Here is a 17,865-nt window from a genome sequence, read left to right on the forward strand (position 1 = left end):
ATTGTTTTTTTTTATTCAACCGTAAATGACCAATTAAGGTTACACGGTCGTGAGAACATATGAAAGTAAACAGGAACGTAAGCCTAGTAAACATAAACAAAATCTTACTAAATACAAGTGATCAAACAAAAGCCCACACGATAAATTATCAGCGACATGATAGTCAAAGGGGGACACGACTTCTCATCGCTTAACTTGTAATTTAAAAATATGTCTCACTGCACCAAACTGGCATTACACGAGGCCGGAATAATGATTAGGCGATCAAAAACAAGTGCATGCTCTAATCAAATCATGTCTATGATCCACGCTTTCATAACCCGAATTTAATTAAGTTCTAGTGTTCGGCCGAGGCGTTTCGTAACATCTTTAGGTTGGTGACACACTGGACTGTAACAATTTTTTTTTTCGCCAAAGAATAAGTAAGAGCAAGAAGCTTTTTCAAATATTTGAAACAAAAGGACAATTTTTGTAATAGTGACAAGAAGAAAACTCTCATGTTTCTTTAATGAATATACAATTAAATTTTACAATTCAAAGAGCAACATCAAGTTTTCTTGAACACAATCATTTTCCACAAATTAACCATATTATTTTTGTAGAAGTTGTCTTCTAAAAATTAATATAACGTCTTACTGTCTTAAATACTGTGATGTTATTAAAAAAATCATTTATAGAGTGATTGTTCCCAATGAATCATAATCATATTTTAAATTACACGTATTACGAAAAGCAAATACTAGTCCTAATAATACCAAACATTTGGCAACGGAAATTACTCAATGATAAAATAAATGGCAACCGCACCATTACTATGTTAATATTACATTTGAACTAAATACACTACAAACATTTAAAACGAACGTAGACGACCGCGCATAATAGAACAGATTTGTACAATGTCTCAATTACGAGTCTGTGTGGTCCGATTGATTATATGGCAGCCGTGTAATGGAAGGAAACTGTAATATTGTCGATATTAAATATCAGTTATTACACCGATTGAAACGGCGTAACAACTTGTAATAGGCATGTTACCATTCAACGTTATTACCGAAGCAGACAACCTATGGGTTATTTCAATGTTAGTTACTAGTATATAAAAGTCGTTTGAATAATAAATTCGATGAATATCATACGAAAACAAAACATTGCATTGCTAATAAAAAAAAACTTTTAGGAAACTTTATTATTATTATACATCTTACAATAACCGTAGGCTTACACTTACGACATACATTTAATAAAAACAATATCAATATTTATATTTCTTCTTAATATCCATAAACACTATAATCATTGTAAAGTAATCATCGAGCAGCTCGTTTGATTTACTATAAATAAAACAGTAAACGCCATTTACAGATGTTAAGCTTACTAAAGGTCTTCGTAATGATGCAATAATTTATATTTTATGCAAGGCATAAACCATCAAAGTCAAAGAGATCACAGGCCTTGCGTCACTTTATCCAACCTCGTCTCCAGAACCTTCAAGAAAATTATTGTTCATTATAAATTCATTATACCTTCGCAATTACATGTAAATACTTCGATAACTAACCAGAAGTAAAGTAATTGAACAATAAATAAAAACAAATACCAAAATAAAGATAAACGTTAAAAAAATTGGTAAATAACGGAAAATGGATTCTTACTGTAGTCGTCAACAAGATACTAAAAAATGTTAACCCTCTTTCTAAAGATGTAAATGAAATTCGTGAAATTTTGTGAAGGGAACGTCATATATCATAAAGATTATGTGCAAAATATAATAACTGCATAACATGAATACGAAAAGCAATGTTGTTATTCAGATAAATGCACGAGTACAGTTCTTAAATAAAAATAATACAACTTTAATTCCAATTTATCGAAATGAATAAGGCGAACGAACAGGACAGGCTCTCAACGAACGTAAAGTTCGCTTAACTGTACAATCATTTTTAACGTACCATCCTCCAAGAGTCGAAATTGTTACAACCTGTCACAATGTTGTCAGTGCATTGAAATTGCAGCACTGTATATAGTCCAGACAACCTTAGCGACATGCACTTTAGTTTGAAAACAACAATTCTAGTGAAATTTAAATATGATGCATTCCCGAAAATTCGAGACAGATTTTAGTAAGTTTATGCGTCTGTTAAATTTTGATGCCTACGCGCATATAAAGTTTTAAAATAAGGAATAACTTTCAAAACCATAAAAGAGAGATTAATAGAACACAATAATTATCACAGATTTAAGACGGCTTAAATATCACTTTCATGACTAGGCTTTGATTACGCTATCTGCCGAATCATGCATGATATTATGTTAATATGATAGGAATTTTTAACAGGCAATAAAACGAAGTGTTACTCATACTAGTACACATAATTATATTTTGATTTTGACTGTGCTTCAGGATTAAATCGATAAAATTAAAATAATGCTACAATTGAAGCTATTTACTTGTAGCAATTAGGGCGTCCAATTTTGTTGTCACAGCACAACTCGGTTTTCCCACTGACCCCAGCGAGCCGACTAAAAATGGAAATGATTTAATACAATGTCAAATTGTCTTGTAACAACTACGTATCAATCATGTGCTAATACAAACACAAACAAAAAATAATGACGAAAAAAGCTCAAAAGCGGATTTGACGTGTACAGGTGACATGGAATCTAACGTATCAATATTGAATAAATATCTTTAGACGCTATTTGATCATTGTAAATTTATCGATGATCCTATAATGTAATTAATAGGTATACAGATTACTTAGTCTCAAATATACATTACAATTAACGTGGTACTTTTTAAGTGGTGAAAACGAAACAAAAACAAGCTTGAGGAATGGTATAGATTTTCCTAAAACTTAAATTTAAAGAAAATAAAATAAACCAATTTGAAGAACTTTTTGCAAGCGCTACAGGAATAAAATTTCGAGCACTTAAGCTAAAGCGAACAATGGAAGTGCACTCGGCGGTGGTCAGGATTTATTGTGGGGCTGATATGTAGGTACACGCGCCGGTTTGTAATGACGACATGATTGTGGACAGTCGACATGGTGAAACAAGTAAAAATACACCCGTGATAAATGGATGAGCGGCCGAGGCACGCGAGCGTAGTTACGGCGCGACTGATCATCTTCAGTAAAAGGTCACGGGGCTCCTACCACCGGCTCGAACCTCTTCTCGACATAATGGCTGCGTACCGCGAATCGCTTTCACTCTTTTTATCGCTCCTTGAATTATGACTTATCTTTTTATTAAACATTAAGGACCTGGTTAATTTCGACACAAAAAAATAATACATTAAGATGTACTTACTAAATGTCTAGGTTTTATATTTCTCTACAAAGGAATGTATGTGTAAAAAAAAGTTATGCCTAATTGACGCGTCACCTTACTCAATAATTAATGCATAAATACTCATTTTTGGAATGAATTCCAAAAATAATAAAGACTAATTGCTTTAAATAACCCAAAAAATTAAATAAACCTTAGACTAAAAAATATTTTCAGTCGACCTATTTAAAATTAAAACAAAGCTTATATAGGCGATGACAATCGCTTAATACTTAATCTTCGTCTAAACTTCTATCGGGGATCGTGGATGGTGGATCGTGGTAGCGTTACGGGTGGCACATTAGTCCGTCCTTAACTGACAAACAGATGCGAGGTGCTCGGTCGCGATAACACCACCAACTATCTGAGAAATGCCGATGATAATTTATGGTGAAGTCAGTCGACGACGTGGCGCAGCGTCTAACAAAAGACCAGACAAATGACCGAGATAATCACATAGTTAAAGCTCTTAGACCCCGCAGATGTTATAATGTGTTCATTATTTACCTACAGCTAACTACAGACCTTTGAAATTGCTCTAAATGTTTAATATCGAATAAATAAAAAATATGTCGAATAATATCATAAGTAAAAATTCAAAAAATTAAAAACATCGACGTTTGGTCGAATCGAAAAACTTAACAAGTTTGTAATCGATTTGAGAGTTGATAAAAAATAAACAATTATTTCCGTAAGTAAATATAAATTTGTCCAAATCGTAAAACAAATTCAAATATACAATCCATTGTCCGACACTGTGAAAGTTCATGAAAAAGTTATAATTCACTTTCTAAGAGATTACCCACTCTCTAAAGTGCATGTAGACACGTAAGTAAAAGTTGGTATTGATTTCAGAACTTCATTGTATATATCTGTGGTCTAAATAAATAGATTTACGAGTTAATAAAATATTTGTTTTTCTATTAACACGGACATCTGTTACTCGTAAGGCGAGATGCATTGGTGCGAGCGACAAATGCCTTTCAAATTCCGAAAGCGGACGCGTGGGCGATTCGGCCGGGCTCCGCACACGCTGCTCGCTGGTCTCATCGCGTCGCCTCAGTCCCGGGGAGCTCCACACTGCGCTACAACGCGCGCCCGCCCACGCCTCTAAAGATTTATAACATTACCCATATTCGGCCTACGAATGGCGCCAATTCGACGGTTCAAATTAAAAACACGCCGCAAGTGCAAAAAGATAACACGACCCGCATTGATCGATAGCCCGGCGGCGTTTGATTTACGCGCTGCTTCTATACGCGCGCTCGCGTATTTAAAACGAACGAAATCAATCACTGGACATTCCATTTAACGAGATTGACATTAATATAGAACATCAAATAACTTTTGTGGTTACATCTTTAGACACATACATATGTAAAATAGAAATGCAAAGAAATTATGAAAATAAACTTACTCGGACACTTTTTCTTCGGGCGGAATGGCCCGGCCTGGAATAAATATCTTCTTATGCAAAACACCGACAGCTTCGAAATTCTGCAACAACAAAATAAATAATTATTAAAATGAGTCTGTCACATGTAAAATACGTCTCAAAAAACATTCCTATTGCAGTCAGTGATAAGTTGGATCTGACTATGGTGTGGGTAATATCCAATCAAAAGTCAACACAAGGATTAAGAACTAAATAACAATCTACTAACAGTAGAATCAAGAAATGACCGTCAGAACAAATCACATCTATCATTTAAAAAAAATCACGTAACCCTTCTATTAGCCGCCACGAGTCACCAATTTAATTGAGTGGAGTGTGTATCAATTCGTGAAACGCGCGTGTAATTCAAGTTGACAGCGCCAATCAGCGGCGAGCGGCGAGTGGCGGCGACACGCGCTGCGAGCCTCGGCCAGGCGCCGACACCAGCTAGGCGCGGCGCCCGCTGACATACGATCCATAAAACTAACTAAAAGATACGACTCTTATCAATTCACATCTACATCACTTATCATGTGAATGCTATTAACGCGAATACTACGATATTGAAGATTGATGCATCTACATCATAGGGCTAATTCATGCATGGTAGTAAATATTTACTTATAAAAATTACCTACAATTTCAATGGAATTTGACATTTACGGCGCTTAATTAATGATCACAAAAAATCACCACAAGCTAGAGTAATTTTTGAAAACATAAGTTTTACGAACGGATTATGCTAGGAGATGAATGCGAGGCAATCAGACATATTCCCGAACAAAGCATCGTAGCGGAAAATGTGACTTTCAATCGTAAACCTGAACTTAATTTTATAGGTTCCCAGTATACTAACACATTTGACCGGCGTTATACTCGCGCAGTCCCGCCAACTACAATCCTTATGCTGAGTCTATGACAACGTTGTCTTACTCCGCAGTATACAATATTATTTTTATTATTATAAATATATATTTGGTCTTCGCATCTTTATCCGTGTACCTCAACTGCACCAAGTACCCTATTTGGTTTTTAAATAGTAGATCTAATTCTTTTCGGAGTTATACAGTTTTTTTAACCTTTAATAAAACGATTACACACACACACACACATTTGAGTACTTTCAATGGAGCCGACAGTAGATACTTCGAATAAAACGCCAAAAGCTTATTTCTAAAAACTTTACTTACCTTCGGATTGTAATAACGAGCCGTGTTCGTAAGGTCTAAAACTGCTCCTATATTAGGTATTCTTAATAAAAGCTGCGTAATATCCCATCTAAAAAGAAATTGCACAATTTATTAACTAATTTCAACGAACAAACCGCCAATTTTTCAGCAACGGGCGGATTACAATTATACATCTCGTATTAATATTTTTAAAAGTTATATAGTTCCGTATATTTTTTCTGATCAACCTTTTTAGGTAACAACCTTTTTTAAATAATAAATATTATTCTCTAGTCTTTCGTTGATTTGTCGTTATTTGACATTAGATATTGTGTACATAAATGCTGACTTATAGGTTATTTTAGAGACACTAAAAATATTAAACTTTACTACATAACTAACCATAATGATTTGGCTTGTTACTATTAAATAGCAATGTAATTCAGAGCATTAAGTTAACTATATAAATTACTCACATGTTATTCTCCTCCACATGTTTAACTTGCATAGCCTGAAACCAAAGAGAAATTCATTAGAAATAATCTATGTATAGAAGATCAAGGTTATGAAGGCATCGGAACCTGCTTCCAGCCAGAAACAATGTGTCTTTGAAAACGCCGCACGTAGGCGACAGTGCAGTGATAAGGGCGCTGATCAATCATCGGCCGGCCTACCTCACCGGGGTCGATGAACTTTGCCCGGCGAGCCACCTGACGGGATCAAGTTTTAGACGGGATGTCCAAAATGTAAGCATTTGAAATTAGTTACTTGATAAAATGAAAATGCACAAGACATCAAATTACGCAACTAAGAGTAAACGCGTCATCTTCCCGAGATACATTTTAGAACCTTGTTTAACTTTCAAAAGGGGGAGATCCATTAGAATTTCAAATAACTGTAATTTTCCAAAATCGACAGACATAAATCTTAAAAACTCATCTCGGTTGCACCCCAGGGCAATTTTTTTTACGGAAAAAATTCAATTTCATCTAAAATCGGCTTTAAATAAAATGTCAGGCACCCCTAATAATGGGTTTGTAGAGAAGATATTATTTATCGTCGGTGTTGACAAGACGTAGAAGTATGCAGAAAAAACCATGCAAGCGCCAGGAGGTGTGTCTTAAAGGGGTAAACTTTCAATAACGAATTCGCCGGTGGCCTTTATAAATTAAAAAGAGACCGATTAAAATAAATTCATGAATATTATACAGCAAGAAACAGCGTATAAATATTAAGCACGGCTTCTTATTCATGCGTTTGATTAACATTTCTTGCGATCGATTAAAATTTAACGGTGACTTGAAAAGTTTGGAAATCAACATCGATGTCTTTCAGATATAACGAATTATATGGCAACTAAATGAATCGCTTAATTAGAACTAAATTAAAAATTTACCTACAAACCTGTTCTACTGTATTTATTTACAAATTATCAAACCTTATGTCAGAAAAATCTAAGTAAACAGAAACAAAATGACACAATTTAAATTTAGAACCCAAAGAAAAGATTGACAAAAGATAAAGGCAACCACTTAAAAATCAGGTATTAAAAATTAAATGTTTCGTAAATTAAATATCCCTTCAGATTGTCGTGTTAAAAACAGATCGCCTTGCACTGTAAACGTTACTAATAGGCGGTGTAAAACCGAGCACTCGTAATGCAGGTAAAATTAAATACAACACGAGTAGAGCAATAAAATCGATATGATGATCTGTGAACATAAATCGATTCCATTACGATATTAATGACAATCGTAACTCTTAATCACATGGCTGAATCTGCAACCTCTCAGGCGCCTACATATATCACTGAGGGTAATACAGTCAGCAAAAAAATGCAAGTGTAATTTCAATCGATAAAAAGATTTTTAATAAATAAACGACAGGCTAAAAAAAATAAGGTCTAATAACGGCATTTTTTCAATTTAAAAATAAATCGTTTTATCCGAATGCTTTCAGTAATAAAAGATTAGCTTTTATCAAGAAAATTATAGTATAATATTGCTGACGATACTCGCTCGCCGAGTCTATCCGTTACATGCCGCGCCACAAGGTGAGATAAATAATTAATGACGGGAATTATTTGTATGTACATTGCTTATTGAAGTCTCCTTACAACTAGGACTATACTTAATTGTTTGTGATTATTACGAGATGAAACAATTAACTGTTCGTATGTTAATACATAACATGTGGGTTAATATTAAAGTTTTAGTCATAATTTGAATAAGCTAGTGTAATTTAATTAAAAAGTTTTCTTTGGGAAAATATATCGTGCTAAGCTACATATTATTTTGTCTATTGTTTAAAAAAGCATTCCATCAAATGATGAGTAAATGAGCACATAAATAAAATACAGTCTATAACCAGACCTATCAAATGTCATTTTAATTTAGTATTTATGTTCCAGTCATATTTATGAACATGGCACAATGGTTCATGGTCAGACAACTAATTCAGCATGATAATGACGCCACGCCGACTTGTGAAGAAAATAATCATCGGTGCATCTCAATAAATTGCTGATTACCCGCTGACAAAAACGCAACACGCGACAACACATTACTTACACGTGTCGAGGGAGTGCAATAAAAGTGAATGTGCCATTTTTACGACACACCACATGAAAATTTGCAAACGCCGTGGGGATGACACCCACCTGCAGAGATAATTATGACTGCTCGCCGATATATTAATTAGGAGTTGACGAAATACAGCACCGAGAAATGCATACAACAAAACTCATATATGGTTTGGAGCTGTTTCGCAGGCTTTGCGTGTTTACGTGTGAAAATAATGGAGTAAGATTAAAAAGATAATTGAAAAGACACCAGGAAAGTATCTTTATTTATATAAATTTATAACTTTAAACTTGCTTTTGGGGGGTTCACCATTGAAATTGTATTTCAAGAACAATTCATAGTATTTATTAATCAACTTGATCGTCTATAGTAAAATGACATAAAGTTCAAACTATTCTACAAGTGATTTATGTGGTAACTGTTGCATTACGCCTAAAACGACATATTGTAGTGCAAAGACTTACAGCATTCCGACGTTTATTACCGCTGCTAAAAGGCTCAATTTGTATGACAGTAAAACAAAAGCATATTCAACATTGCATTGCGTCGTCATCTTGTTTTACGAGAATCATCTGATCCGTTACGTCGTTTATTCCTATTGTAATGATAGCATAATTGACACAGGACAACTATTGTTCCTATTGTGTTCTATTGATATTAAAGTTTTGTCACATCGAAACCGAATGACATCGCTTATTGTTTTAAGGGTCGTCACTCACTTCTGTCTTGTGACGTAGATTTAGAAAAGGTGGAGTTGTCTTATCAGCATTTGAAAGTGCTCCGAGCGTTTCATTTGCTCGTTATATTACATTACTCGTGCGAACAACGTAGATATGTGTTAATATCAAATCGTAAAGTGATTTAGTGTGTATTTGCCTTTTTCTATTTAAATGGTCGGCTTCTACACACTTTTTGATACTAATTGATTCGACATACAGATATCACTAACGGCTCCAAGTAAATTGTTTACTTGTTACCAGTTTTCAACTTGATTTCTTTATTTACTTTCATCAATGGTTAATAAATAATAAAGAAATTGTAAAATCTGGTTGGCTTTTACTGTGTACTTACTTCTTATCATCGCAACTTTTGAATTTCTATTTTCTACATACTTATTATTGTACTCCTTCAGAGGAAATGAAATGTATCTCATCTTGGATTAACTTTGTACTACGTTATTGATTGTTATAATAAACAAATTACCTTCAACAAGAATAGTGTGTGTATAATGAAAGTAATGAATTACTTCAAAACAGATCGACATTAATAACGAATGTATAGTAAATACCACAATGACCGTGAATAATCCCCCTGTCCCGACTCGCCGTTACAAATAAGACATTAAACTTAACACACCGAGTGTCAAGAGAGCAATCATTAAAACGTAATCCTTGGTGTCAAAATAATTGATATGTGGCCAGTGTATCGTGTATGCGGGCTTTAGAATCACAAAGGCCTGCCTCGTTTTACTGATCCAGAATCTATTGTTGATTCGGAACTTATACGGGTCGATATAAAAATTAAGACGTAATATCTTTATCGTTTCGAACATAAATTTACTTCAGAAAAAAAGATAATATAATCACTTATAAACCAAACGATGCGGTATATGTAGTATCCAAACTTTTTTTTATCTTAATATTCTTTTATAGAATGAGAAACGAGCAAATGACCAAAGTGATATTAAGTCACTAACACTGATCTCCAACAACCAAAATTATTTGAAGAGAGATCAACCATTTATACTAATTATTTCGTGAGGTCATGGAACATCATGGTGAATTCGGCCTATTCAAACAACAGTTAAAGCTTCTTAGCTTTTAAACTATACTGTAGTTGTTAACTGTATTTGGTACAGATCTCTAAAGAATAGACTCACATTTCAAGGAGTATTAAAAAGTATATTTAAAACAAGGCAATAGAATTTTTATGACGTCAATAAGGTGCAGTTATCCGATCACGTCTAGGCGTTAAAGGCGTATAATACAAGAACAAACAAACCGCATCGCAAACCAACGAATCGAACACCTCTTTATCACATAAAGGCAATAATCACACGCGGAGATAGCGTGATAACTATCATCCGCGCAAAGTGCTACATAAAAATACTAAAGGAATGGGACGCGTTAAAATCAAAATGCCGCCTTCGTTTCGAGCGATTAATCGGATGAAAAGGCGATGGATCGAATGTCGGGAGCATTTATTTATCCTAATTGCGACCACCGCGCTCAACTTCGACTCAAAACGATCTGGGAGGCGTGATGGCTGGACACGATACCCTTGAGGTCAACCATAATTTTCCCCTGTCTACGGACATTATGGAGTAGAACTACCGTGGTCAAGAGATATGTAGTTAACAGATACTTTTATTCGCTCTAAACGTACGATTATACAACGTGATAAAAAATTAAGCTACTCGTATTTATAGTGTAAAAAGTGTTTTAAACATTAATTTATTGTAACTAATGAACGTAGTAATTTAAACATGCCTTTAAGGTTCTTAAAAGTATATCTTATAAGAAAAAAAATATACAGAAACCTCATCCTTTTTTTTCTTACAAGTACCACTTAAAATTCACACCTTATTCCGTATGACGAGACATCATGAAACCGAGACTATAAATATTATATTAACTATACAAATGGTCACCCTAACCAATATCGCTTTTCGGGTGTTGCAAAATTAAGAGTGGATTGTTTTCTTTTTGGCGTCCGAGCACGCGCTTAAATCTTGCGAGGAAGATTGTATTTCATGACAATTAAAGGACAGAGGCATCCGAACGGATAACGACCTACCACAAATAAAACGTACCGATGTATCAATTTAAATCAAACCTGTTTGTATAAATAACGTACAATAATTATCTATATAAAATATGTAAAAATATTATTATTCATTAATTTTAGTATAAATCTCATATGGTCTAAAGCATTATAATACGCTGATCATCATTGTAAGTTAATGGTTGTAGCTCGAATTAAATTAGCATTATGAACTTGTTACTTTCATGTCGTAGAATGTTTCCATTCTTGAACGCGTTGTAAAATAGAAATATTGTTTCGAAAAGCCCAAACAAATACAACACTTGAATAAAAAACTGCATGCAGAAATTCGTGTAACAAGGCTATTTTTAGTGAAAACGCCTCGAAAACGCCGGAAGAGTTTACAACACCTTGCCACATCCCGAGACGAGTTCGCGACAGACAATTTGATGCACTACGCAAATACGCTCGGCAAAGAGGTGCGCCTTCTCGGAATAATTACACTGCGCGCCGTGTTGAAGCGACGGAGCAATTAAAAAAAATACGAACAATCTGGAAAGCTGACAACAAGACTTGCAGACCTTCGATCTTCTTCCAAATCTTTGTAAGTTACTAAAATTATAACACTTAATTTAATGTAACATATTTCAAGCTAATTATTATATGATTAAGATAAGGTAAACAAAAATCTCACTTCTTATAAGCTACCGTGATAAACAGCATTATTATACGAACGATCAAAAACATATTGTTTAATTCTATTATTTGAATTGAATCCTTTGAGATATTGATAAACGAAGCTTCATATTACTTTTCGCGTGTAACTTAGGAGTAAGTCACCGAGAAACGCCACACGTCATAAAGGATCCTTAAATTCTTCACATGACACGCAACCGCCTCGAAACTCCGGTATTGCATGAAGACCAATAAAAGTATTTAAACACGAGGAATGTTTTCACCGCAGACACATCCGCGTGCTTAATAACCGCCAAATATTGCACATGACGAGTGACCGACATGCAAACGAAACGACGTCGACGCCGCCCTCCCTTCAACGAACGTTTTGTAAAAAAGAGATAAATTATTACAATTAATTTTGATATACTCAACATTTGGAAACCAACAACATTGTTACTTAATGTTTTAATTTAATCATATAAAATTTTAAAAACTATGGTATTATATCAATTAATGCCACTAAATCTGTTCTCATCTGTTTCCATCCATTTAGCTAAGCTTGTTAATTTATCAGCAGCAATTTACAACACTATTTCATTTGTGTATTTTTATAACACATGGGACAAGATTGTCAAATTGAATTACATACTTTTAGAGCTTTATTAAGATGTTGTCATGCTGTAAAAAAAACGAAATCGTAAAAACCGCGTTGTTACTGTTACCAGTGATATAGTTTAATATCGTGATTTGGTATCAAAATAAGACAGTCAAGAAAGCTGATTACACGGTGCTCCCACGATCCCGGCCCGCCGCGCCGCCTCGCCTCGCTTCGCCGGCTTGTGTAGTACGAAACTTGGCGCGTACGTGTCAAAAGATGTAATTATGAAGAAACGCAATCAGCGGCCGCCGACCGACGCCTGAGCGACGTTGATTGAGCGATAAATTTATTGAAGATTAATCACCCTATCGCGACAATCGGTAGCCCAAGTCGCTCTTAATTTGAGGGCGGCTCGCGAACCGATACACATTATGACTTTATCTAATTATATCTGCACTAGACTCGTATTCACTAAACTATACCTAGAACCTCTCCGTAATAACTTTATAATTTCTAACTTGAGTAATTGTGAAAACTGGTTTAAATGTACAAATCTCGAAGCGCTTAAAGTGTACAATTATTTTCCATTAAAATGTTGCAATTTAAGAAAGTTGAAGGACCAGCACGATTATAGAACTGTTTATTTTTCCAAATTATTTTCCAGAATTCAGTTTCATTGACTTGACTTATATGGTTGTGCAAAATGTGTGGTCGTTCGCGTATACATGAATTTCCCAAAAACCTCATACTACTTGTAATGTATTTAGACAAAATCGTCCAGTAATAAAATTTAAATATTGATAAATGCGTCACTATGCGTACATCAAATTCAATAAGCGGCCTCGGCGCCACCAAGTCGCTGTAATTCGGGTCATATTTTTGATTCAGGATCTCTGTCGTGACTTACTCTCATGTTATGACTCTGCGTATTAAATTTGATCATCTGTTAACTTATTGCAGCGGCCAGGCAGGAACAGTAACGTGAGATATATCAGCGACAGCATGAACAAATAAGTCGCGGAAACCAGATGGTCGCGTTGTAATCATGCAGAATAAAACGATGTTCAGCTAAAGACACGGCAGGTACTATCAAAAATCGATTTAATTGATGATCGCAGCAATAAAAGACAATTCTCCTGCTGTCGTATTTGTGCGATAAAAACTTCCACCATGTCATACGTGATTTACTAAAGAATATAATTTTATAGCCTTTTACTTTGGTCTTTTTAAAAACTATAAATGTATTTTACAATAAATTACAAGTGACAACACCCAACCCTACCTTTAGTGAAAGGAATAAAGGATACCGAGATAAAATGTGACACTTCACAAACACGTCAAAGAGGTCCGCCTCGAAAGCCTTTGCATAAATTGAACGTGAGACTCACATTGTTACTTCGTGTCAAAAATATCAAACAAGGTGATTTAAAGACATGACTTGATAGTTGTAAAAGCGGCGACAACCGGCAGATTCATCTCGGCTCGACCTTTGTAACGTATAGTTTTAACTTACGACGCTCAAACAATGTAGGCGTAGTGATGGCGCCTGAAAGCACGATATAAATAAATCCTCTCTCGCTTCGAGAAAGAATTATCTACGATAGCGAGACAAAGCGAGAACATCAAACTGAATGTTAAGAACGTATCAACAGAATGCAAATCACATTTTAGTAGTGGTAAATGCTAGCTCGAGGCTGTTTCATACTAAAAAGCCTGACTAATTAGGCGCACTAGGCAACAAAAGCTGTGATATACTCGACTAGTGATCATCTTTTAACTTGTTGTAATGGAATTTGGTTCCTACTTATATGTTATTAAGGTCGTTTGAGATGTATTTGTTGTGTAGTGCGTGTGTTCTGTGAGGCTCGCGATGGCCGGACATGATAGGCCGCCCACGCGGTGGCGCCGCGCCGCGAAATTCGTGAGAAGACCTCGCCGGCGCCGAGCGGTAATGTAATGACCGATAGTACCTGTGTATTGCGTTTATAGAGATACTGCCAGCGCATTTAATATTGTTTTATACCGAACAATACAAGTTGTTATCCCTATTTTACCACTGCGTGTTTTTGAAAATTATAGGTTTTAATACTTAGTGCTAAGCTGCGAAAAAATATGAACTAAAAAAGACTTAAACGATCGAAACACAAACTCATTTCCTAATACTCGTTGGATTATTATAAAGATAACAATTAATCCCCAGGATTTAATCCAAACTTTAAATACAAATACATAGAGTACTTATAATAAACAATAACCTGTAAAACATAGTATTTAAAATGAAAAACTAACAAACTATTATTGGTAAAATATAAAGGCAAATTCATTAGCAAGTCATCAAGCAGTGGTATTCCTCGAGCGATGCGCGTGAAGCGAGAGTCAGGAAAGTCGGTGTTAAAGCAGCGCCGGGGGGCGGGGCGACACACCTCTCTATTACAGCGCAGCGTCGTGATGTTGCCTTACATATACAAGAAGCTAATTAAACTGTTCGAATTTGAGGAGATATACACGCCTCTTGCGAAGTACAAGTCGCATAATTATTTTTTATCTTAAAATTTTCGCAAAAGTTTCAAACATAAGCTACTATCTGAATTTAAAATGATAAACAAAATGAAAAATTCACGCTCGGAGTAATCTCTATCACTACAAGTCGTTATCGTGAAGAATTATGGTAGTAGAAGTAATGAGCAGACGTCGATATTATGTTGTAAAAGCGAGGCAGGGCCGAAACTTTTGTAAGCGAGGTTGGCGAATGGGCCGGCCTATAGCACAGTCTTACCGCGGCATATTTGAATACGCAACCGATTAGTCTGACTTCTATCAATGTTTAAACAGCAATTATCAGACTTTCGTTCGGAAAATATTGCCGAGGGAACAGTCATAATAAAGAAATTAAGATTGTGACCAGATAAAATGTGAATTATCGCCGATAAATTCAGCGATCAACGAGCAACGTACGCGTGTAAATTGAATTAAAAGATAAGAGCCGAGGCGAAGGCTTTCGCAGGGAAAATTAATATGGCCGTTTGACCCGGAGCATATTCAGAGCGACGACCCCTCAGATACAGGCTCATAAAGATAACATTACAACGTAAACTAATGTGTTAAACGCAAGTAAAACATTTAAACTTCAATATGCTAATACGACACGAATATTTCCAATAGAAGCTTTCACGTATAATGTTAAAGAATATTAACATAAGTCAGGTATGCTGCGGCAATACATTATTAGCCTTATTTTTGTGGTAAGCAACAACGGATCGCGGCATCGGCCGTATGCACTATGATTTACGGCGCCCGCGTCGACAACACTACATGCTTGCTTCCCGTCTAAATGCGCATTCTTGTATAACCATAAAAGAATTATTTAATAAATGAATTCCTCATTTACGTATGCGTTAATTAATTAATTATGTGTCGACGATGTCCGATCAACACGAAACTCGAAAATTAGTTGACAAAATGATTATGAATATGCATATTAAAATTATTCTGTTGTAACCAAAATCGTACGAGGCAAGTTTTATGGCTACGTTAGACAAGCGTAGTCTATAAATTACGAAGATAATATAAAAAAATGTATTGCAATAGAAAATAATTACGTGCGCAAAGTGCTACAAAAACTGTAGTCATATATGACAACAGCGAGACATCCGCATACGTAATTACGTAAATCCTTTATCAATAGAACTTGTACCTCATAGGTGACATCATTGACCGAACCATACATTCTTCTCATACGGATTTGTGAAAAAAAACAACAAAAAAACACAAATTACGATAACAACCGTAGATAATCAGGCATTACTAAACATATTTCGCAATATTCCAAAACACGTTATTTTTACAATAAAATAAAAATAAATAAATCATTTTGTTAATTATTATTATAGTTTCTATAATCATTATGTAATTTTTTTAAAAACCTGATTCAATTTATTCGACTAAATAAAACAGAACATGTGTAATTATGGAAGAAAGTGTATCTTTATATTTTAAAAGATTTATATCTTAATTTTTATTATCTGCAAATTTACCATGTTTAAATTTAAATTACAAAGCTACGAGTAAATTTATTAAACATTTGAGAACATAAAAGTTAAATTCTCCTCAACATATTAACTGCAGCAAATATAACAGAACTAGAAGTTTATAATATCATAAATCAAAAGCGTATACCTATCTCACATCTTAATTTGCATCGCCTGGGGCCAACCGGGGACACTAACGACTCACAAACCAAAACAACCAAATTGAACTATCAATTTTTGTGTCCCCAAAAGCCAAGGGCCATTAAAAATTCATATCAAAAGCTATTAATTCTTTTTTTATATTTCAATCTACAAAATCTATTAGCTTCGACTATTTTGCATTTAATGTTTATTTCATTTTAATTTATTACACGCTAAAATTTTTATCAGAACTCCTTCAAAGTCAAAATATTTTCATATTGGCGACTATTTTAAAACAATAACAAACACCAAATAGCGTGCACCTACTAATCGGGTCAAGTTTTGCTAATAATTGTACTTTTTTTTCTTTATCAAAAAGGCAAAAATCGCAAACTGTATGTCCCAAATAATTAAGACGATTATTACTATGGAGGAATAAAAAAGCTACAGTAATTTTAAATATTGCACATTAACAAAATAAATTAAATATAAATCGAGGAAACATTAGTATCTTCACAAACTACAATCTTAAATTACCCAAAGTAATCGATGACTTGTTTATTGAAGTCGGAATGCAATTAAATAATAACACTGCGGCCAGCACTTAATCAAGCTGAGATATCTTATTTAGTAGCGACTAATGAGCGCTGTAGATCACATTCGGTAATGCTGATACAGCCAGATAAATCAAACGCTTTCGATCCAAAACTTATGCTCGACGATTAGGGTATTCATGTTGACATAATCACCGGCAAACAGAGTTAAACGATACGATTTTTCATTGCGCAGTCATACCGTCCGGGTAAGTACCCAGTAAAACGTAATTTTATTCTAAGACTTTAATAAGCTGGGACTGGTTTAATTTTACATCAATATTACATGCTCAAATAAAACAATTATGGTAAATAATAAAAAAATCTTTGACAATAGAGAGAGAGACACAATGTTATCATAATGTGATTTCTGATTTAGGAATCCTAAAACATTACTCTTCTTTGCGAAAAAAAATCAAACACGAAATTCAAAACTATTTGATAGCCACCTATTGTTTAAGTAAAAATAACAAATAAACAAACTCCCTAATAATGACTGCACATATTCACGCTAAGCGGTGACGAAACCAAGAAAGCTTCTCTCAGAG

General features: G+C 34.6%; 1 protein-coding gene across 1 annotated transcript in view; it reads right to left on the reverse strand.

Annotated features, from left to right (window-relative positions):
- Positions 1–17,865, reverse strand: part of Ptp-h (protein tyrosine phosphatase) — a 43,870-nt gene that overhangs the window by 12,853 nt on the left and 13,152 nt on the right. Inside the window, exons 3-5 of the mRNA XM_013318050.1 lie at positions 6,411–6,445; positions 5,956–6,043; positions 4,748–4,827 (exon numbers count right to left, since the gene is read on the reverse strand). Coding sequence (XP_013173504.1) covers positions 4,748–4,827; positions 5,956–6,043; positions 6,411–6,445 — 203 coding nt within the window. The remainder of the gene's footprint in view (positions 1–4,747; positions 4,828–5,955; positions 6,044–6,410; positions 6,446–17,865) is intronic.

Source organism: Papilio xuthus, unplaced genomic scaffold (genome assembly GCF_000836235.2).
Source record: "Papilio xuthus unplaced genomic scaffold, Pxut_1.1 DF826933.1, whole genome shotgun sequence".
NCBI classification, from domain to species: domain Eukaryota; kingdom Metazoa; phylum Arthropoda; class Insecta; order Lepidoptera; family Papilionidae; genus Papilio; species Papilio xuthus.